At 40.9% G+C, this 22,790-nt stretch overlaps 1 protein-coding gene and 1 long non-coding RNA gene across 3 annotated transcripts; one reads left to right on the top strand and one right to left on the bottom strand.

The window, feature by feature from the left end:
• Positions 1-3,352: 3,352 nt before the first annotated feature.
• entpd6 (ectonucleoside triphosphate diphosphohydrolase 6) lies at positions 3,353-21,531 on the top strand. 2 transcript variants are annotated; one of them, XM_058399415.1, is made up of 14 exons: positions 3,353-3,511; positions 4,069-4,395; positions 5,209-5,285; positions 5,556-5,699; positions 8,536-8,611; positions 10,247-10,282; positions 10,869-10,957; positions 11,557-11,636; positions 12,292-12,356; positions 12,845-12,946; positions 14,437-14,577; positions 14,677-14,733; positions 15,462-15,574; positions 19,410-21,531. In XM_058399415.1, exons 2-14 carry the CDS (start codon positions 4,143-4,145, stop codon positions 19,491-19,493), a joined length of 1,317 nt encoding a protein of 438 aa, XP_058255398.1. In that variant the 5' UTR covers positions 3,353-3,511; positions 4,069-4,142; the 3' UTR covers positions 19,494-21,531. The 2 variants fall into 2 exon arrangements, with proteins under 2 accessions (XP_058255398.1, XP_058255399.1); XM_058399416.1 differs by lacking the exons at positions 14,437-14,577; positions 14,677-14,733; positions 15,462-15,574; positions 19,410-21,531 and adding an exon at positions 13,058-14,099.
• Positions 10,867-14,440, bottom strand: LOC131359501 (uncharacterized). The gene is made up of 2 exons (XR_009205788.1): positions 14,097-14,440; positions 10,867-14,026 (listed from the first exon to the last, which is right to left on the bottom strand). It is a non-coding gene; the product is annotated as an uncharacterized LOC131359501 (long non-coding RNA).
• Positions 21,532-22,790: the final 1,259 nt, after the last annotated feature.

Raw genomic sequence — 22,790 nt, 5'->3', positions numbered from 1 at the left:
TAACAAGAAATTTCACACACCTAGCACCATCAGTTGAATCAGCTAATCAGCTGGTGTTAGCTTGGCGCTAGTTAGCATGACGCAAATCATGCTAGCTTTTCGAACATCTCACATGTCAATCAAATGAGCTGTGTCGGTAGCTTACAGTCTTTTTGCGAATGATTAACAAGACATACGATATTTTAAAGGTTTATTTTTCGAGTGTAAAAAATTCTCAGAGCTTCTTAAGTCAAACTGTTTATAAGCATAAGCTCCAAAATATGGAGCACAGAGGAAAGCAATTAAAAGTACATTTTGTAAGTGATTAAAATGTTTGTTTTCCCCTTTGGTTAGTCTTTATTTCTGTGTAGAACATGATTGTCAGATTTCATAATGATGAAAACATTTTCTTTTGTGGCTTTTACACACCATTTGAGACACAGAACTAACATCTGGCTTGACTGGAATTTGGACTATTTAAGCCACTTCAATTAATTAATTAATGTTGTTCCATAAAAATAGAACAAAATCAAGAATAACTTTTGTATATCGAATGTGTTGGCTAATCATCTGTTCAGCAGATCTTCTTAACTAAATAATTTCAATTAGACAACAGAGTGGTGTGATACATGAATGTAATACACAAAGTAAATTCTCAGACATTCCAATGTTCTGTCGATTTGTCCTTACCTGGTCAGGTTTTCCTACAGCAGTGCAAAATTACAGCTATATCTATCGATCCATCCTACCTCATTGAAAAACCCAACTGTGGGTTTCTGCTTCATGTCTTTGACTACATAAAATAATCCAGTTTAACTTTGCCGAAGTTTCTTATTAGGCAGTGGTAGCATGATATTGTGGACAGTGCGGAATAGCTCATCGGATTGTCCTACCTCATCAGACGGTGCGGAATACCTTATCAAAATGAGCAGGAAGGATGATTTACAGTTTTTAATCTGTAGATAGATAGATATTACACCGTAGCTCACCCAAAAAAACGATGATAATATACATTTGAAATAGGATTAGTTATTGAGATAATTTATAATCAATGCAAAACAATATATAATGAAAAAAAGGGAATATTGATGTTAATAAAGAAATCATTTCAAAAGAAAAATACAAAAAATAATCAGTGTTATACACGTCAGTGCCTGATCGGTGTATATACATAATGTAATAAAGAATATTTTGTGTTGAACCTTATTACCATATTGTCATATTCTTTCAACTGTAAAAAGTTCCACATTATTTCTGCTCGCTGCTTTTTTCCCTTCTCATGTTCATTACTCATCATTTATACATTTCTCTTTCATTTGGAAAGCTGGAAAGCACAGGCAGGCGATTAACAGTGCAGAACAATGCAATGGCTGACTGTTATTCTTTTTAAAGAATGGGGGATGTGAAGGTGGAGACTCTCTCTCTCTCTCTCTGCTCATCTGCTCACTCAACTGAGCTAATGACTGTCACATATGCATTGAGTGACTCGTGTGTGTCAGTGAGAGCAAAGGAGCAACAGTTTGTGAAGGACACAAGGCCTCATCCCTCCCTTTGTCCAGCCTACACTGATCTTTGATTAGACAGAAAGCTTTCACACAAGGCATGTATCTCCCTTTGGGCCATGTGCCCTAGATAGGGACCTTTACACCCCTCCTCACCACCTCAAAATGTAACCATATGGCCTACGGAGGCGTCGCTTTATGCATTCAATTGAAAATCAGTAAAACTGATCTCATCACTCCTCCTCCTGCTGCTGCGCCGCCCAGCCAGGCCTCTCAATATGGGTCATATATATTCATGCACTTGATGGGAGGGTGGGTTCATCAGACACACACACACTGCACTGCTATTTAACACAGATTGGCCCATTTATCAGGACATGGTGGTTAATTAAGACAATGAATATGGAAACTACTGAGGGTCAAGCGCGCCGCCCCTCAGCCGGGGCAACTTTAACAAAACTCGCTATATAAATAAATAAGAGACCAGCTGGTGCCATATTGTCAACGACACAAATGGGGCAGTAATTGGCTCTGCAGAGTCACAGAAGACAGAGAGGAAAAAAGAGTGAACAAACGACTGAAGCAACCTGATGCATTTTAATGTGTTAAGTTTTATTTTTTATAATTTCATAAGAGACAGAGTAAAAAATATACAAATTTGTCTCTTATCACAAATGTAGTCAGTACATTTGCTGTGTGTTGTTTTTATTATTATTATTTATTCTGGTTCACTCATTTTTACTTGAATACATTTTAAAGGTAATGTACAAAAACAAACAAACAAAAAATCTGCAATTTAGCTGTTGAGATTGTTCTTTGGTCCAGCATGGATCCTGATGTCTTATGTCCATTTTTAATTTATTTATTTTTTGGGGGAATTTTCCATACACTATTTTGCCAAAAGTTTTGGGACACCCCTCCAAATCATTGAATTCAGGGGTTGTTTTTCAGGTGTTTGTGCTTGGCCCCTTAGTTCCAGTGAAAGTAACTCTTAATGCTTCAGCTTCATACCAAGACATTTTGGACAATTTCATACTCCCAACTTTGTGGGAACAGTTTGGGGATGACCCCTTCCTGTTCCAATATTTGGTGGGTTTGCTTCAGTTTCTCTGGTTTCCTCAAACCTCTCAGTAACATGTTGATAGATGGATGAGTGACACTAAAATTCTATGTTTACAGCCTTCAACACCCTTATCCAAAGTGACTTATGTTTATTCATTCAGGTTGAGGGCCTTGCTCAGAGGCCCAGCAGTGGCAGCTTAATGGTCCTGGGCTTTGACCTCATAACCTTCCAAGCAGTAGTCCAACACCTTAACCACTGAGCTTACACTTCCGCGTGTGTGTGTGTGCGTGTGTGCGTGCATGCGTGCGTGTGTGCGTGCGATGGACTGGTATCCAATTCTGGGCGTATTCCTGCCTCAGGTCCTATTTCTGGGATAGGTTTCAGATACAATGTAGCCCTGAAAAGCAGAAAATGACCTCTGAGGATGAATAAGTGAATGAATAATCCATGTTTAATGTGTAATTTATCCGGAAAAAACATGTTTTATAATAGAAAATAGTAACAGTGTCATATCGTTCAGTACAATATGTGCTTTTGTGACTCATGTAGCAGACCATGAAAGGGTTCGAATGATATGAACCCTGTCGTGACAGAACCTGTTCCTCAAGGTATGTTCCGGATATTTGTAAGGCTCTTTTTTAACAGCTACTAGTTTTAACATATTACAAGGAAATAAACCATAATTGACTCAAATAGATTATAATTGACTTATCAATTATCCGAGGTGTTTCAAAGCACCGACCGCGCGCGTGCAGGTGTGTAAACCCTACGCGCGTTCCCACCCACACGTCATCCTCCCGCCCAACGCTCACGCAATCACTGCGCGACACGGACAGACTGTCACTTTATTAGCTGGCACTATTGGCTCCCGTACGCCTGTTGATGTCTTCTGGCGAATTAACATGGAGGACAGACTGAATACGAATTCGGGAGGACGAGGACACACGACTTGCCGAGTGAAAACCAGGTCATTTGTAAAATGTTGTTGTTATTTTTCTACCATAAACACCGAGCGCTGTTTAGTTAGCGCGTTTGCTATGGTTGTGTCCTAAATTGCTCCCTGTGCGCTCTGTAGGCGCACAACTAGGATCGTTTAGTAGTATGGTTATACTGCCTACGTAGTGCACTATACAAGTCAAGTAAGGGGCGGTTTGGGACACAGCCTTCTATCGCTTCTATTATTACTACTATTTATTTCGTCTCTTCTTAATACCGCTTTATAAATATAAATAATTTTATAATGTCGTTATGTAGAGCTATTTACATGACTAACAGGTTAGTGTTTTAAATTTTATTTACTATTAATGGATGCTACTAATAGTTTCAAAATGTTTTAAAACACCGTTCTTTCTCCTCGTTTTTGGGTTTAGAAATCCGCCTAAATGTATAAAATACAATATAAAATAGATAGAAATCCATTCTTTACTTTAGGGGAGGGAAATATTTGTGGACTGAGAGGTATAACAATCCACAAATGAATGGACTTCAGATCCAAATACATCTCTTTTTGACCTGTCTCTGTAGGTAGTGGACAACCCTGAGAGCGAGAACGTTCCCCAAACATACACTGTCCACCATCAAAGTATACCTCCATTACAATGAAGGTGCCAAAGCTGGCCGTCATCTTCCTCCTGGTGGTCTGCCTTGTGGTCTACCTCACCTACGTGAAACGATGCTTTGAGAACAGGAAGTTGTCCAAGCCGTTCCTGGAGCAGCTTTACAGAACAGACCTCCACAAGAGACCGACGTCGGCCGAGATGGCTGGTGAAATGTTTCGCTATGGCATCATGTTTGATGCTGGGAGCACCGGGACGAGAATACATATCTTCCAGTTTCAGCAGGAAAACAATGGTATGAATATCTACAGCTGTTTGTTTTTTTCCTTAATACAATCTGAAATCATTCCACACACTAAGCCATGCCTCTCAGAATCTGAAAGATCTCTTTCTCTCTCTCTCTTTCTCTTGCTGTGTTCTTATAACAGACAAATTAGGCACAGTGTCCACAGACATGAACCGTCATTCATTCACACCTTTATTCTATAGCAAATTATAGAAATTATGTTTGACACTTGTCACTTTAATTGGGTGCAGCATCAAGGTAACGTGTGTGTGTGTGTGTGTGTGTGTGTGTGTGTGTGAGAGAGAGAGAGAGATTTACATTACTAGAGACACTGATGTAATTTTATTAGGCTGACAGCCTGCTACAACTTTCTAAGCTAAATCAGTGCTGCTTTGGGACTGATTTAGTTTTAAGCCTATGACTGTAATATCATAATGCATGCCATTTTATTTTAATTTTTTTTAAGCCTAATTTTTTTTTTTTTTAATTTTAAGCCTTTTTTTAAGCCTTAAGTGCACGCACTTACGCCGGATGAGAAAGAGACCTGATGAGACACTTTTATTCCTCTCTGGCCAAAGTATTTGTTTCTTCATGCTGTTTTATGATTACGCTGAAGTCTCAAGTCACACAGCATGAGGAAGCTCCTGTCTGATATGTTACATGTTTCCCTCTGCTGTTAAACCGGTTTTCTCCTATTCAGACAGCTGGCTATTGAGCTGAATAGATTTCAATTTTGTCACACCCTTTAATTACACCTCGAGAATTTCTCACAGATACTGGTGTTTCGTTAGAAATCCTGACGTGGAATTTTTGTCCTTGCAGCAGCTCCTAAATTGGGTCCCGAGACGTTTAAAGCAATAAAACCCGGACTGTCTGCGTACGCCGATGATCCAGAAAAGGTAGGGGTCAAACGCAAAAACACACTCGGACAAGCTTGGACTTCTCATAAAGGCATTTGACAGCAATAATTAAGAAATAATTTGTTAATTATCAGAGGTTTCACACTGTACATTCCTAAACCTTGACTTAGTCCCTGAGCTTTTACTATAGAAACAGTCACCTATCATTCATGTTTACAGCTCAAACTAATTCTCTAGTTGTTATGGAAAATGAATGATAAATTAATTAACAAACTAGCAGCACGTCATTGTGACTCTGTTGTGTTGCAGAGTAAAGCAGGACTGTTGGAGCTCCTGGAGGTGGCCAAGCAGACCGTTCCTCCTGCCCAGTGGTCCTCCACCCCTCTGGCCCTCAGAGCCACAGCAGGACTCAGGCTGCTGCCGGGGGAGAAGGCAACACACCTCCTCGACAAGGTTGGAGAGCGACTACTATATTATTAGGAACACTTGTATACCAAACTGCCAATTGTGTAGTGCTTAAAATTGTGCAGATTCAGGCTGAGTGTTTCAGAAAGTCTCCTGAAATTGTCACACACACACACACACACACACGGCATCATCATTCAGCAAATACACACACCAACATCATGCATGTGGCAGGTGCTTATGGGTGTATATAGACACACACACACACACACACAGAGCATTATCATGCAGCAAATACACACACCTTTTTTGTAAGTTTGAAGGTGACATGAGTTTTTTTTTTAAAAAACACTAACTCTAATAGGAAAACAGGTTAGTATTAGTTCTCAATAACAGTCTAGAATAGTACATAAGTGAAAATTCTCCCTGCTATAGCAGCAGGTCAGGATAATGACTGGAGTAGCGTGTATTAGCACACAAAGTACGTTTATAATGTTTCATTTTTAACATAATTGAAGGAAACAAAAGACGATTGTGAGTTTAACAACCTGCTTCATAAATCACTGCTCTAGAGCTTTACACAGGATTCACCGCTCTAGAGCTTTACACAGGATTCACCGCTCTAGAGCTTTACACAGGATTCACCGCTCTAGAGCTTTACACAGGATTCACCGCTCTAGAGCTTTACACAGGATTCACCGCTCTAGAGCTTTACACAGGATTCACCGCTCTAGAGCTTTACACAGGATTCACCGCTCTAGAGCTTTACACAGGATTCACCGCTCTAGAGCTTTACACAGGATTCACCGCTCTAGAGCTTTACACAGGATTCACCGCTCTAGAGCTTTACACAGGTTTCACCGCTCTAGAGCTTTACACAGGTTTCACCGCTCTAGAGCTTTACACAGGATTCACCGCTCTAGAGCTTTACACAGGATTCACCGCTCTAGAGCTTTACACAGGATTCACCGCTCTAGAGCTTTACACAGGATTTGTACTAGCTCAAGTAATCACTTACAACCTTGATGAACAGAAAAGCATCTCAGATCGCACAAAGTTAATGTAGATGAGCTACAACACTCGTCTCAGCCAAGAACAGCAATCTGAGAATGCAGAAAGCACAGGATCGTCTAAAACTGACGAAAGAGAATCTTCAACTGTCCAGATTTGGTAAACATGTACCGACATGTACTGTAGTGTCAGATTCTCATCAAACTGTCATATATTATATTCATTTATACTGTGTGCATTTTTAACAAGAACTGAAAGAGCAGCGAAGATCCTGTTTAAATCCACTTCCTGTTTTTTTTATTTTTTATAATGAGTAGAGCTCTAACTGGATGATTACACAGAGGTGACCAGGATCTGACTGTGTACTCAGTTGAGACACTGTGAAAGGGAAAGTAAATATACTTTTGTGTACAATTGGCATTATTATTATTATACCAGTGGTGAGTTTTAAAGGTGCACTTCACTTTCAAGATAAACTATACACACTAATGAAGCCACTAGAAGAGGGTTTATCAGAACAAAGCTAAAGCAGGTGAGGTTTTTGAGACATCACAGGCTTGGGTGTGGCCCGCAGGGTTTGTACAGTAATTATACTCCTTACACTAACACAATAAGGCAGAATAAAGACACACTGTTTGGTTTACTGTCCCATAATAATCTAGGAATTAGACTAGAGCTCTGTTCTCGCAGGTAGCAATAAGACAGACGCAGAAAGGATGACGGATCACAAGGGAAGTTAGTTGCTTAAGGGTTATGTTAATTCCTGGTTAATTCCCTCCCCAACCCACACAACCCTGTTTATCACCATGTAAGTTAGATTATTTTGTGTAAAACAGCAGTTTTGTCAAACTTGTTGGCTGTATGGCTAAGGGGGAAATCAGTCTCTCCATGATTTTTGCGAACTCTGTAATATTTTTTAAATAATAATACTTCATAATATTTAAAAATGGCAGCAGATTTTCCACAGATTTGGGCTGAAACACACATTCAGCCAAAGCCCTCTTTCATTCTCATGTATGTGGAACGAAAGTCATTACACATTACACAACGATCAGCCATAACATTATGACCACTGAGAGGTGACGTGAATAACACTGATGATCGCCTCATCATGGCACCTGTTAGTGGGTGGGAAATTTCATCAGCAAGTCAACATTTTGTCCTCAAAGTTGATGTGTTAGAAGCAGGAAAAATGGACTCGAGTAAGGATTTGAGCGAGTTTGACGAAGGGACAAATTGTGATGGCTAGACCACTGGATCAAAGCATCTCCAAAACTGTGTTCCTGGTCTGCAGTGGTCAGTATCTATCAAAAGTATCTTTTAAATCCTGTAAGTCCTTTAAGTCCTGTAAGATGTGAGGTGGGGGCCTCCAACGTACAGGATTTGAAGGATCTGCTGCTAACATCTTAGTCTAGGATAACACAGCAAACCTTCAGGGATCTAGTGGAGTCCATGCCTCGACGGGTTAGGGCTGTTTTGGTAGCAAAAGGAGGACCAACACAATTTTAGGCAGGTGGTCATAATGTTATGCCTGATTGGTGTACATATGTGTCTTCATTGGTAAGAGTTGGAAACACACACAGAAAAATCCAAACATCCACAGCAAACTCAAGCATTTTTTGGCTACAACAATCGCAAAAAAAAAGTCTGTCCAAACATATACCAGATGTGTAGAGTTTGTAGTCCAGTACCAGTGAAGCCTAATGACCAGAAATAGATGTCAAGTTGAATTGATCTGAAACCTGAAATGTCTAATTGATCAACACAAATCAGAGCTGGTCAGTTGACTTAAGCTTGATGAATGAGGTTTTTTCTTTCATTGTTATTGATTTAACTATTTCGCTATTTCTCTCTCTCTCTCTCTCTATTCTAGGTGAAGGAGGTGTTTGCCGTATCTTCATTTCTTTTTCGGTCCGACAGCGTGTCCATCATGGATGGTACAGATGAAGGTGCGTATATCTCTTCACATCACACTTTTTTTCCCCCCAGCTGCAGAGAAAGGTATAAATCAATATTCATCGTCCATTGAGGATGTTTTTTGTTAATCAGTGTGACTTCTGCAACCACATTTACGAGTGTACAGTGCCCCACGGTTACAGGTAATAGTGTTGATATTAGATATTGTAACAGCTCAAGTGTTTAAAACTGGATTTACGTTGAACCCAATGTTCTCGAGCTCTTGCCAGAGCAAATATGCAAATAAGGCTGCTTACATTACTGGCAAGAGTTGCATGCAAATGTGTGTGTGTGTGTGTGTGTGTGTGTGTGTGTGCTTGCCTATGTGCATGGGTGTGTATGTTTAAGGGTGCGTGTGTGTAGGTGAAAGGTGACTGTGTGTGTGTGCATGCATGTGTGTATGTTACCATAAAACCTTGTATATATGTGCATGTGAGTTTCTACAGGATGCACATGATTTTTGGAAATGTTTGGGAAAAGTGTGGGCTACAACCTGATAGGATCTATGTTAAGACACTGGTGCAATCCTGACATGACGGGATTTGGTGCTTTAGGAATTAAGGAAGAAACTGCACATTGAAACCGAACACGTTTCTGTTCATCCATCGCTCCATCTCGCCACTCCGTCGCATTTCGCAGCCTGACGTAAAAAAACAGAATCCTAGATTGAAATTTTTTGTTGTATAACGTATCCAGCGGCGTCTAATGCATATACCAGGGCTTTAATCCAATCCTCTAAAGTAGTTCCTCTGAGCAGCAATGAGTGCAGTGCAGAGAATAATGTCCCCACTTAATCTGCACAAACGGATTATCTTCCATTAATTCACTAAGCATCAAATGTCATTTTCTTTAAAGATTTTTATTTATTTATTTTTTCTTTCCGGACACTGGCATCCCTGTGTCTTCATGTTGTGTGTGCGCGTGTGTGTGTGTGTGTATATATATATATGCTTGTGTTAGGAATCAGGGGGATGTGTGGTGAACAAAAACGAAGCATCAATTTTTGATCACGTGGGACACCCCCCCCCCCAAAAAAAAGAAAAGAAATAAATTTAAAAAAACGAACGGTTTACTCTCATGAAAAAATATTTAATTTCATGTTTAAACTAATAAATGTCATATTAATATAATTATTATATATATAATATATGAATAATGATAATGTTTATTCTTATTAACAAACATCACATTTTATATTTTAATGATTTATAAATTTATTATATATATATATATATATATATATATATATATATATATATATATATATATATATATTTTTTTTTTTTTTTTTTAAATATATTTATATTTTTCATTTTTAATTATAGCAGCAGTAAACAAACAAGGTGACCTCTAAAGCCATGCCACTCAATAAACCAGAATATAAAATAAATATATACAATAAATAGTGATGTAAAAATCTGGAGCTGCTCTATACAGAAACGGCGCCCACTTTCTGACCAATCAGATCGGGGAATTTGGCCGCGCCCTGGTCTTTATAGTTTATATGAAATTGTTCAGTGTGACGCTGTGTTTCATGTTAATTCTATACAATGACAGATTTTTTTTTTGTGTGTGTGTCTGTGTGTGTGGGGGTGTGTTTTTTTTTTTTTTTTTTTTTTCATATACAGGGGTCTCTGCTTGGATCACCGTAAACTTTTTATTAGGTGAGAGACTGAGGTTTTGTCGTCATTCATTCATAATAATACGTTTACATGATAATGAGTGAATATTAAGTTCAGTCGTTAAGATGCTGTGGTCTGTTACTACAGGCTTATAAAAATATTTTTTCTGTTTTTCTGCACTGATAAATTTTTTATTCCTTTTCTTCCCTGGATTGTGTTTCTTTTTTTTGTTCTCTATTTCCTGTGCTTTTTCCATCCTCTACTTTTGTTTTCTGTGTGGTTTCTTTTTTTTTTATTCCGTTTGGTTTTCTCTTCTTTTTCCCCTTTTGAATGTCTTTTTTTCCTGCCTTGTATTCTCTTTTTTCTCCCCTTTTCTTTTCTTTTTGTTGTTTTTTTTCATGTTTTTAATTTTAAATTTCTCTTTTCTTTTCTGTTGAATTTTATATATATTGTGTATATATATTTTTTTATGAATTATATATTTTTCTTCTCTTCTGCCATTGGTCTCTCTCTCTCTCTGTCTTTCTTTTTCTCTCTCATTCTCTCACTCACTCACTTTCTGTCTTTCTTTCTCTTACTCACTCACTCATATTCTCTCTCTCTCTCTCTCTCTCTCTCTCTCTCTCAGGTGGTCTTCATAAGTCTGAAGTTCCCACAGTGGGCATCCTGGATCTGGGAGGTGGCTCAACCCAGATCACTTTCTCTCCACAGGACGAGGTTAGAGACAAACACACACAGACAGAGAGAGAGAGGTAATGCCTCATAAACTATCAGGGCGACCTACTATCTTCTACTATAATCAACAAATGACTGGCTAATCCCACAGGCCTACTGTGAGACAGACAGACAGAGAGAGAGAGAGAGAGAGAGAGAGACAGACAGACAAAGAGTGGGAGAGACAGACAGTCGGAGAGAGTGTTCGACAGAGAGGCAGAGAAAGTGTTAGACAGACAGATAGAGAGTCAGAGAGAGTGAGACAAAGAGGCAAAGTGTTAGACAGACAGACAGACAGACAGACAGACAGTGAGAGAGAGAGTGAGACACTTCCTTGTCTTTTTTTCAATACTAGGTGAGAGCATGTGTTAGAGAGAGCATTAGATGAGCCTCAGCTGTTTTTCAGCTTCCTGAATGAAATATACATTTATATCTCCACATTTTTATATATTCTTATACTTTTGTGCAATCCTTTTATTTTTGTTTTAGATTTTTATGTTCTGTTTTCTGTCATCCCCTGTCACTGGAATTTCCTACATGGAATTAAAAATATATTATCTAGATTTCTCTTTGCTGACTTTTATGCTCTGAATTCCTCACAGAAAACCATCCAGACCTCCCCGATCGATTATGTGACGTCGTTTCAGATGTTCAACACCAGCCACACTCTCTATTCGCACAGGTAAAGTGGGCGGGGCTTGGAGCTGGAGAGTGTGTGTGTGTTTTTAAAAATGTTACTTATTTATTTATTTATTTTTTAAACTTGGTACGTAGGCTGTAGTGTTGCATAATAATAATAATCTGTCTTCTGCTTGCAAACATGTCAGTCTATAAAGGTATAAAGGATCCAAAATTTAGGATCTGAATTTAGAAAACAAGAGAGGGGAAGAGAGAGAGTGAATGAGAACTAGAGAGAGTTAGAGAGAGGGAGCGCGAGAGGGAGAGCTAGTGCAAAAGAGAGACAGAGAGAGCTAGAGCTAAAGAGAGAGACACAGAGAGAGAGAGAGGGAGAATCACAGTTCTTGCACTCATGATTAGACCGTAAGCACTAAAGCCCTTTAATTTATAAAGTCTAAGCAGAACCTTAGATTGCTAGATTATAGTTTAATTAATGCCCTCCAATTAACCCAAAGGATTGGGACGTGTGACTGATGAGTTTAGCTTTAATTTAATACACAAAATAAAGTCTTCAGCTTTGTATATTGTTTTGTATCTGATTTATTTATCATGATTTCTTTGCTGATCCTTTTGAGAAACTCGACCCTGATTAGATCAGATAGTGACTACATTAAAATACTTTCACTGATAATATCTGCTCCCTCTGTCTCTCTCTTCAGCTACCTGGGACTTGGTCTGATGTCTGCCAGACTGGCCGTGTTGGGAGGGGTTGAAGGACAGCCTGGTACGTGCTCTTTCAATCTCTACTCATCTTTGGCATTTAAAGACCTCATCCCCTGCTCCAATAAATAAGCCATTATCTAATCTCTTAACACCAAAGATTAATTTCTTGGAGGCCAGCTGTTGCACCGATTTGGCACCAGCTCGGGTTCAACGCCACGCTGCAGTTCACCACTGGGATTAGCGTTTTATACACTTGAAATTTTAATCAGATTTTTTTATTTTGTTGTCGTTATGTAAGCCCATCCTGGTTCTATCAGTGTGCTTTGTTTTCTCTTAACTGAAAAGGTATTCATGTCACTAGATAGCAATAATGTCCACTTTGTCAAAGTCAGATGTTGAAGAAGCACATATCTGAGTCCTGTTTATATGTCTGGCCAAAAATGGTGTTCAAATTTGAGCTATAAGGGAAAAAAGTGTACAAAACAGTGTACAAGGTGTGCCAGGATTAACTCTCCGAATGGTGTTTGATGCTGTAACTTCTTCTTCCAGTAGGGGGTGGTCAGGAGCTGGTGAGTCCATGTCTGGCTCCAGATTATACCGGAGAGTGGGAGCATGCAGAGGTCACTTACACCTTAAAGGGTCAAAAAGCAGGTATGCCATAGTGACTCTGTCTCATTTCATGTGACACACTTCCCCAGGAGCTTAGAGTGAAATTCATAATATACAGCCTACATTTTACTCTGTTTTCCTTCACTTCCCCAGTGTGGCCAAGTCCCAGATCCATTCTACCATACTCCAGTATTGGACCAGTCTCAATTCCTGTGAACCCACTCTTTCAGTGGCCCTGTCCCAAATCTAGCATTCTTCATTTCTTCACTGGCCATGTCCCAATTCATGCCACCTACTTCCTGTAGTGGCTCTGTCCCAAATCCAGCATTCTTCATGCCATTTCACTCCTATAGTGGCCTAGTCCCTAATGCAGCATTCATTTCTTCAGTCTCCCTGTCCCAGTTCATGCCTGTTGTTAGTGGGCCAGTTCAAATTCACTTCACCTTTACTTCTTCAGTGGGTCAGTCCAGATTCACTTTACATCACTCCCTTGGTGGTCCAGTCTTAATTCCTTGTAATACCATATACAATCTATGCAACTCCCTATTTGACCCAGTCCAAATTTACACAACCTCCTGTTTCCAGTGATGTCCCATTTTGTTTATACTTAATTCCCCATTGTCCTTGTCTCAATTTACTTTGACAATACCCGACTATCCAAGTTCCAATTCACACTACCTCGCTGATTCAGTGATCTAGTCCCAATTCACTCTGCCTCACTGATTCAGTGGCTTAGTCCCAATTCACACTACCTTGCTGATTCAGTGGCCTAGTCCAAATTCACTCTGCCTCACTGATTCAGTGGCCTAGTCTAAATTCACACTACCTCGCTGATTCAGTGGCCTAGTCCAAATTCACACTACCTCGCTGATTCAGTGGCCTAGTCCAAATTCACACTACCTCGCTGATTCAGTGGTCTAGTCCCAATTCACACTACCTCACTGATTCAGTGGTCTAGTCCCAATTCACACTACCTCACTGATTCAGTGGTCTAGTCCCAATTCACTCTGCCTCACTGATTCAGTGGCCTAGTCCAAATTCACACTACCTCGCTGATTCAGTGGCCTAGTCCAAATTCACACTACCTCGCTGATTCAGTGGCCTAGTCCAAATTCACACTACCTCGCTACCAGTGGTCTAGTCCAAATTCACACTACCTCGCTACCAGTGGTCTAGTCCAAATTCACTCTACCTCGCTGATTCAGTGGCCTAGTCCAAATTCACACTACCTCGCTACCAGTGGTCTAGTCCAAATTCACACTACCTCGCTGATTCAGTGGCCTAGTCCAAATTCACACTACCTCACTGATTCAGTGGTCTAGTCCAAATTCACACTACCTCGCTGACTCAGTGGCCTAGTCCCAATTCACACTACCTCGCTGATTCAGTGGTCTAGTCCAAATTCACACTACCTCGCTGACTCAGTGGCCTAGTCCCAATTCACACTACCTCGCTGATTCAGTACACCAGATTAATTGATCTAGTGGGCCAATCCCAATTCACTTTGATTCAGTTCACTGCTTGCGTTTCAGGAGAGCCCATCTACGAGTCATGCTTGAGCAAAGTGGAGAAGATGATCTATAAACGAGTGCAGAAAGCAGAGGAGGTGAAAGACATGGAGTTCTATGCATTCTCATATTACTACGACCGTGCTGTGGACCTGGGGCTCGTCGGTATGCGCTCTGCAGCTTTAAATGGCTGATAAATTCTCACCTAGCTCACTCTGTGGCATCATAAACACTGTGACTCTCACATTTGTCTCTCTGACTCAGATGAGAAGAAAGGAGGCTCCCTTCGAGTAAGCAACTACATAGATGGCGCCAAAACAGGTAACTGTTTATTCTGTCTAATCTTTTTACATACAGGACATATGAAACAAGAATTTGACAAAAGACAGTAGAAATGGACTCATAGAAAGCAGGAAACTCTTCATGTGTAATTAGATAGTTTAGTTGTTTTTTTGGACAGTGGAGGACATCATTACTTCATATACAAGATTAATTTCCTTATTTTGCGTCCGGAGTGTGTTAACGTTGCCTCTTTAACAGGAGTTCATTTCCGTCCGCTAAATAGGAGTGCTAGATATTAGAAAGGACTAGAATTCCTGCAAAGATTGTCCAAATATATTTGAATCAAAGCTGGCAGTCTGTGGTTTAAAACTACTCAGAAAGAAAAAAATTGTATATATTTTGGATTCACATTACGCATTTTTATCATAAGAATCCCAGATTTTATAAACATGCAGCACAGAAAGCTCCTCAGTAGTAAAGTGGTGCTGTATGGCATTCATTTGCATATTAGAACCTGACTGGCTTTTAGGTTTTATGACCAAACATGTATTAGTGAGCTGAGTTTTATCTGTAGGATTTACTGGTTCAACCAAAAAAATGCACAAGCCTTTTGTTAAGCAGAGGTTTAGAGTCTGAGAGCAGATCATTCCTCATCATTCTGTCCCCAATAACCAGCAAGAAAAAGGCAGAGATGTTGCATAAGTGTGACTGAAAGGTAGGAGGTAAAGTGTGTGTTTATGATTGAACTGTTTGTGTTCAATGTGCAGTGTGTAAGAACATGGAGGCTAATGCAGGACAAAACCCGTTCCTCTGTCTGGACCTCACCTACATCTCGGTGCTGCTGCAGGAGCTCGGATTTCCCACTGACAAGGAGCTGAAGGTACACACACACACACAAAGACATGTGCACTGAGATGGAGACACACACACGCATACAGAGAGATTTAGACACACACAAAGACATGTACACTGAGATGGAGACACACACACGCATACAGAGAGATTTAGACACACACAAAGACATGCACTGAGATGGAGATACATACACACACACACGCGCGCACACAAACAGATTGAGACACACACAAAGACATGCACTGAGATGGAGATACATACACACACACACACACACGCGCACACAAACAGATTGAGACACACACAAAGACATGCACTGAGATGGAGATACATACACACACACACACGCACACAAACAGATTGAGACACACACAAAGACATGTGCACTGAGATGGAGATACACACAGATAGAGACACAAAGACATGTGCATTGAGAGGGAGATACACACACACACACACACACAGTGAGAGATTGAGACAAAGACATGTGCACTGTGATGGAGACACACACACATACACACACACACACGCATAGAGAGAGATTTAGACACACACAAAGACATGCACTGAGATGGAGATACACACACACACACACACACACACACACACACACAAACAAACAGATTGAGACACACACAAAGACATGCACTGAGATGGAGATACATACACACACACACACACGCGCACACAAACAGATTGAGACACACACAAAGACATGCACTGAGATGGAGATACATACACACACACACACGCACACAAACAGATTGAGACACACACAAAGACATGTGCACTGAGATGGAGATACACACAGATAGAGACACAAAGACATGTGCATTGAGAGGGAGATACACACACACACACACACACACACACACAGTGAGAGATTGAGACAAAGACATGTGCACTGTGATGGAGACACACACACATACACACACACACACGCATAGAGAGAGATTTAGACACACACAAAGACATGCACTGAGATGGAGATACATACACACACACACACACACACACACACACAAACAAACAGATTGAGACACACACAAAGACGTGCACTGAGATGGAGATACGCACACACAGATAGAGACAAAGACATGTGCATTGAGAGGGAGATATACACACACACACACACAGTGCACATGTCTTTGTCTCAATCCCTCACTGTGTGTGTGTGTGTGTATCTCCCTCTCAATGCACATGTCTTTGTCTCTCTGTGTGTGCGTATCTCCATCACAGTGCACATGTCTTTGTCTCAATCTCTCACTGTGTGTGTGTGTGTGTGTGTATCTCCCTCTCAATGTACATGTCTTTGTGTGTGTCTCTCTGTGTGTGCGTATCTCCATCACAGTGCACATGTCTTTGTCTCAATCTCTCACTGTGTGTGTGTGTGTGTGTGTGTGCGCGTGTGTATCTCCCTCTCAATGCACATGTCTTTGTGTGTGTCTCTCTGTGTGTGCGTATCTCCATCACAGTGCACATGTCTTTGTCTCAATCCCTCACTGTGTGTGTGTGTGTGTGTGTGTGTGTGTGTGTGTGTGTGTGTATCTCCCTCTCAATGCACGTCTTTGTGTGTGTCTCTGTGTGTGCGTATCTCCATCACAGTGCACATGTCTTTGTCTCAGTCTCTCACTGTGTGTGTGTGTGTGTGCGCGCGTGTGTATCTCCCTCTCAATGCACATGTCTTTGTGTGTGTCTCTCTGTGTGTGCGTATCTCCATCACAGTGAGGGATTGAGACAAAGACATGTGCACTGTGATGGAGATACGCACACACAGAGAGACACACACAAAGACATGTACATTGAGAGGGAGATACACACACACACACACACACACACAGTGAGAGATTGAGACAAAGACATGTGCACTGTGATGGAGATACGCACACACAGAGAGACACACACAAAGACATGTGCATTGAGAGGGAGATACACACGCGCACACACACACACACACAGTGAGAGACTGAGACAAAGACATGTGCACTGTGATGGAGATACGCACACACAGAGACACACACAAAGACGTGCATTGAGAGGGAGATACACACACACACACACACACACACACACACACAGTGAGGGATTGAGACAAAGACATGTGCACTGTGATAGAGATACGCGCACACAGAGAGACACACACAAAGACGTGCATTGAGAGGGGGAGACACACACACACAGTGAGAGATTGAGACAAAGATGTGCACTGTGATGGAGACACATACATTGAGACACAAATACATGTGCACTGAGATGGAGACACACACACACACACACACAAAGACGTGCACTGAGATGGAGATACACACACATTGAGACACAAATACATGTGCACTGAGATGGAGATACACACACACACACACACACACACACACACACACACACACACACACACACACACACAGTGAGAGATTGAGACAAAGACATGTGCACTGTGATGGAGACACATACATTGAGACAAATACATGTGCACTGAGATGGAGATACACACACACACACACACACACACACACAGTGAGAGATTGAGACAAAGACATGTGCACTGTGATGGAGACACATACATTGAGACACAAATACATGTGCACTGAGATGGAGATACACACACACACACACACACACACACACACACACACAAAGACATGCACTGAGATGGAGATACATACACATTGAGACACAAATACATGTGCACTGAGATGGAGATACACACACACACACACACACACACACACAAAGACATGCACTGAGATGGAGATACACACACACACATTGAGACACATACATGCACTGAGATGGAGATACACACACATTGAGACACAAATACATGTGCACTGAGATGGAGATACACACACACACACACACACACATTGAGACACAAATACATGTGCACTGAGATGGAGATACACACACATTGAGACACAAAGACATGGGCATTGTGATAGAGATACACACACTCGGACTGAGACACACACAGACGTGCATTGAGATGGAGACACACACAGATTGAGACACACAGAGACGTACACTGTAATAGAGACACACACACACAGATTGAGACACACAGAGACGTACACTGTAATAGAGACACACACACACAGATTGAGACACACACAAAGACATGTGCATTGAGAGGGAGATACACACACACACAGTGAGAGATTGAGACAAATACATGTGCACTGAGATGGAGATACACACACACACACACACACACACACACACACAAAGACGTGCACTGAGATGGAGATACACACACATTGAGACACAAAGACATGTGCATTGTGATAGAGATACACACACTCGGACTGAGACACACACAGACGTGCATTGAGATGGAGACACACAGATTGAGACACACAGAGACGTACACTGTAATAGAGACACACACACACACATTGAGACACACACAAATACATGTGCACTGATATGGAGATACATACACACACACACAGAGATTTAGACACGCACAAAGACATGCACTGAGATGGAGATACATACACACACACACATTGAGACACACAAAGACGTGCACTGTGATGGAGACACACACACACACGAAGACGTGCACTGAGATGGAGATACACTCACTCATATTGAGACACACACACCCACCCACACACACACACACATTGAGACGAACAAAAAGACGTACACTGTGATCGAGACACACACACGGAAAGACATATGCACTGCGATGGAGATATACACACATATCAAGACAGAGAGTGTGTCTGTGTGTGTGTGTGTGAACCTGCTCACTAGATGATTTCTTTCTGCATTATAATGACCCTGACCTGATCATTCTGATCATCATTCTTTGCCATTCATCTAAACATGAGCATTCTACCCTGTGTGTGTTTCAGCTGGCCAGGAAGATCAGGGAGGTGGAGACGAGCTGGGCGTTAGGAGCCACCTTCTATCACATGGAATCTCTCCACAAACATTAACCAGGTCCACCTTTCACGCTTCTGTGCAAAAGACTTCACTTTTCTTTTCTTTCCCCGAATCACGTGCCTGAAGAGGACAGTGCTGATGTAGGATCAGCTCCTTTCTTTCTGTTAAACTGTTGAAGATAAACCTGTACAGGAAAAACTGATCCCAGATCAGCACTCATTCTGGGAAGATGAAGATGATGAAGAACTAGATGCAAACTCTGTTTCCATGCACACAGCAGCCCTATCCTAACGACTGTGTATAATAACCTTTTACTCTCCTTTGTTTTTCCCTACACACACACACACACACACACACACACACAATATGCCAGGGTTTCTTCACACACTGGAAATACTATAGACGCACACAAAGACGTGCACTGTGACAGAGATGTGTGTCTGCCTATGTGTGTGCGTGCGTGTGTGTCCTGCTGTATGAATGTGTGTCCTCCTGTATGAGTGTGTGTGTGTACTCCTGTGTGTGTGTGTGTGTCCTCCTGTATGAGTGTGTGTGTGTACTCCTGTGTGCGTGTCCTCCTGCGTGCATGTGTGTCCTCCTGTGTGCTTGAGTGTGTGTTTCCTCCTGTGTGTGTGTGTGTCTGTGTGCATGCTGTCAGCTCAGGATGTATACAGAAATCTGGGAAATTTCTGGAAGGTCATACTGAAGATACCGTGTTCTGAGCACGTGTTTCAGGTTCACAAACACAGCAGGCCATGTGTGTTTACAGCAGCCATCTTCATTAGTCATCTTTATCCTATGGAATCTTGTAAAAAGCATAAGAATGAGAGTAAACCTACATTCACACAGGCAAGTGAAGAAACGGAAGATGAATACGTTGATTTGTTTGTTGTTGTCGTTGATGTTTTTTGCATCTCTCTGAGCCATGATTCTGCTGACGTTTATCATTTCTTTGCAAATTAGTTGTAACAAAGGCTGGCCTAAGACTCGAGACTTGGACTAGACCTGAGGCTTGGGCAAATTCCTCACTGCGAAAAAATAAGCTCTTGATAAATGTCATTTTAAGCTTTAATTGTTCTTATTTTGGATCTCAAAATGAATGCTTAAAATTAAAGCTTGAAATGTCGAGGAATAGCTTAAATCATCTCGGGTTTGGTTTATTAAAATTGATAATATGAAATACTAGCTACAGCTGAATGTACTCAGGATATTTCTTTTATTGCTTAGATGCTTCTTGCAGTGCTTGCTCTACATCTTCCTAAGGAGTTTTCTCCACCAAAAAAAACAAAAAAAAAAAGAGAGAGGTTTATAAAGAGTATTACCGAACATAAACAATACATTTTGAACAAATGCAACATCAGTAGATGGTGTGGTACATTCTGGCTTTCGTACATATATATCGTGAGATTTATTAAAAGCTGAAGGAGGCATGTCGGGGCCTGACGTTGTTGATGTCTGAGCCTGGATTAAAAACCTTTGCATTATGCTGAACAAATCCACTGGGCTAGGGAAAACTATGCTTTGGAAATGCAAACCTGAGCCCTGGTTTCTGATCAGAATGCTGGCTACGTTATTCTCAAAGATGTTAACTAAGACTGCGCTGCTTTAAGGATCATAATCGGGACCGACTCTAAGACTAACGAGATCTTTCGTGTGCATGTAAACATAGTTACTGCACTAGTTAAATGCACTAGAAGTGATTCTAATGCCTGTGCAGGAAAAATGCAAGAAAGCTAATAAAAATATATATGGTACACAATCTTTTTCTCTCTCACACACACACACACACACACACACACACACACACACAACTTGGGACTACTGCAGAAATGTCACTCAGCGAGACAGTTGTATTTTGTATTACTGGTAAATTTGCGCTCTGGGAAAATAAGTGTTTCTGGATCTTGATTGTATTTGCTGTTGATTTTTCTATAGAATGTGAGATGATATACCTCTTCTGTCTTGAATGTTTTTTTTTGGATTTAAACAAAGTATGAAACGTGCCGATCGGTGAAACACAAGCCGCTTTGCATTTGTACCATGACAAAGCATGCCATAATGTACTATTGAGGTCTTTTTTTGTTTTAAATATAAAATCTGAAAAATGAACTACATCCTCGCCTGTGTTTGTTTGTTCATTTATGACTTGTTAACACTGGTGGGTGGTCAATAGGGGGCGCTTAAAGTTAGCCATAGAAATAATTACATATTTTAATAACGGAATAAAATCTTTTATTTAGTCGTACTATTCCACTGTTAGTCATATCATTTATTTAAAATAAACAAAAAACAAAACTATATTTCTTTCATGCACCAATCATAGCATAACATTATGACCACCTGTCTAATATTGTGTTGGGCCCCCGTTTTGCTGATAAAACAGCCCTGACCCGTCCTGCACTGTGTATTCTGACCCCTTTCTATCAGAACCAGCATTAACTTCTTCAGCAATCTGAGCAACAGTAGCTCGTCCATTGGATCGGATCACACGGACCAGCCTTCGTTCCCTACGTGCATCAATGAGCCTTGACCGCCCATGACCCTGTCGCCGGGTTCACCACTGTTCCTTCCTTGGACCACTTTTGATAGATACTGACCACTGCAGACCGGGAACACCCCACAAGAGCTGCAGTTTTGGAGATGCTCTGATCCAGTGGTCTAGCCATCACAATTTGGCCCTTCGTCAAACTCGCTCAAATCCTTACACTTGTCCATTTTTCCTGCTTCTAACATCAACTTTGAGGACAAAACGTTCACTTGCTGCGTAATATATCCCACCCACTAACAGGTGCCATGATGAGGAGATCATCAGTGTTATTCACTTCACCTCTCAGTGCTCATAATGTTATACCTGATCGGTGTGTGTGTGTGTGGTGCCGAAACATACGTGTGTGTACGTAGCTCCGTAAAGTTTTTAAAAGCATGTGGCTTGAGGCTGAGCTCTGATTGGCTTGTTTCAAATTATCCTTGAAACTGTCCACTTTTGTTGTTAGCAAATCAACATTGTCTTTCTATATTTGGCCTCATGTGATTGAACCATTTGCAACGAGTCTCATTACTGCTCATTACTGTCATATAACGGAGAGATGACTGATTAATGTGAAACCAAGCAAAATATCTTGAGGTGAAAGAAAATTCAGTTATATCTTTACAATACTCCCCTTTCACAAGGTGTTCGGATGAAGAAATGAAAAGAAGCAAGGAGCTTGGAGCAGATGGACCCAATCTGCAAATAGAGCAGCAGTCAAGTGATGGGGGTGGAGCTTCCACTCTGTGCTTTTCCAGCACTTCTTATTGAATGCATTGGTCATGCTGTCAGTGGAAAAGAGACTGGTCACTGACTGATTTAA

Source organism: Hemibagrus wyckioides, linkage group LG09, assembly GCF_019097595.1.
Source record: "Hemibagrus wyckioides isolate EC202008001 linkage group LG09, SWU_Hwy_1.0, whole genome shotgun sequence".
In the NCBI taxonomy this organism is placed as follows: Eukaryota; Metazoa; Chordata; class Actinopteri; order Siluriformes; family Bagridae; genus Hemibagrus; species Hemibagrus wyckioides.
This window is presented reverse-complemented; position numbering and strand designations above follow the sequence as displayed.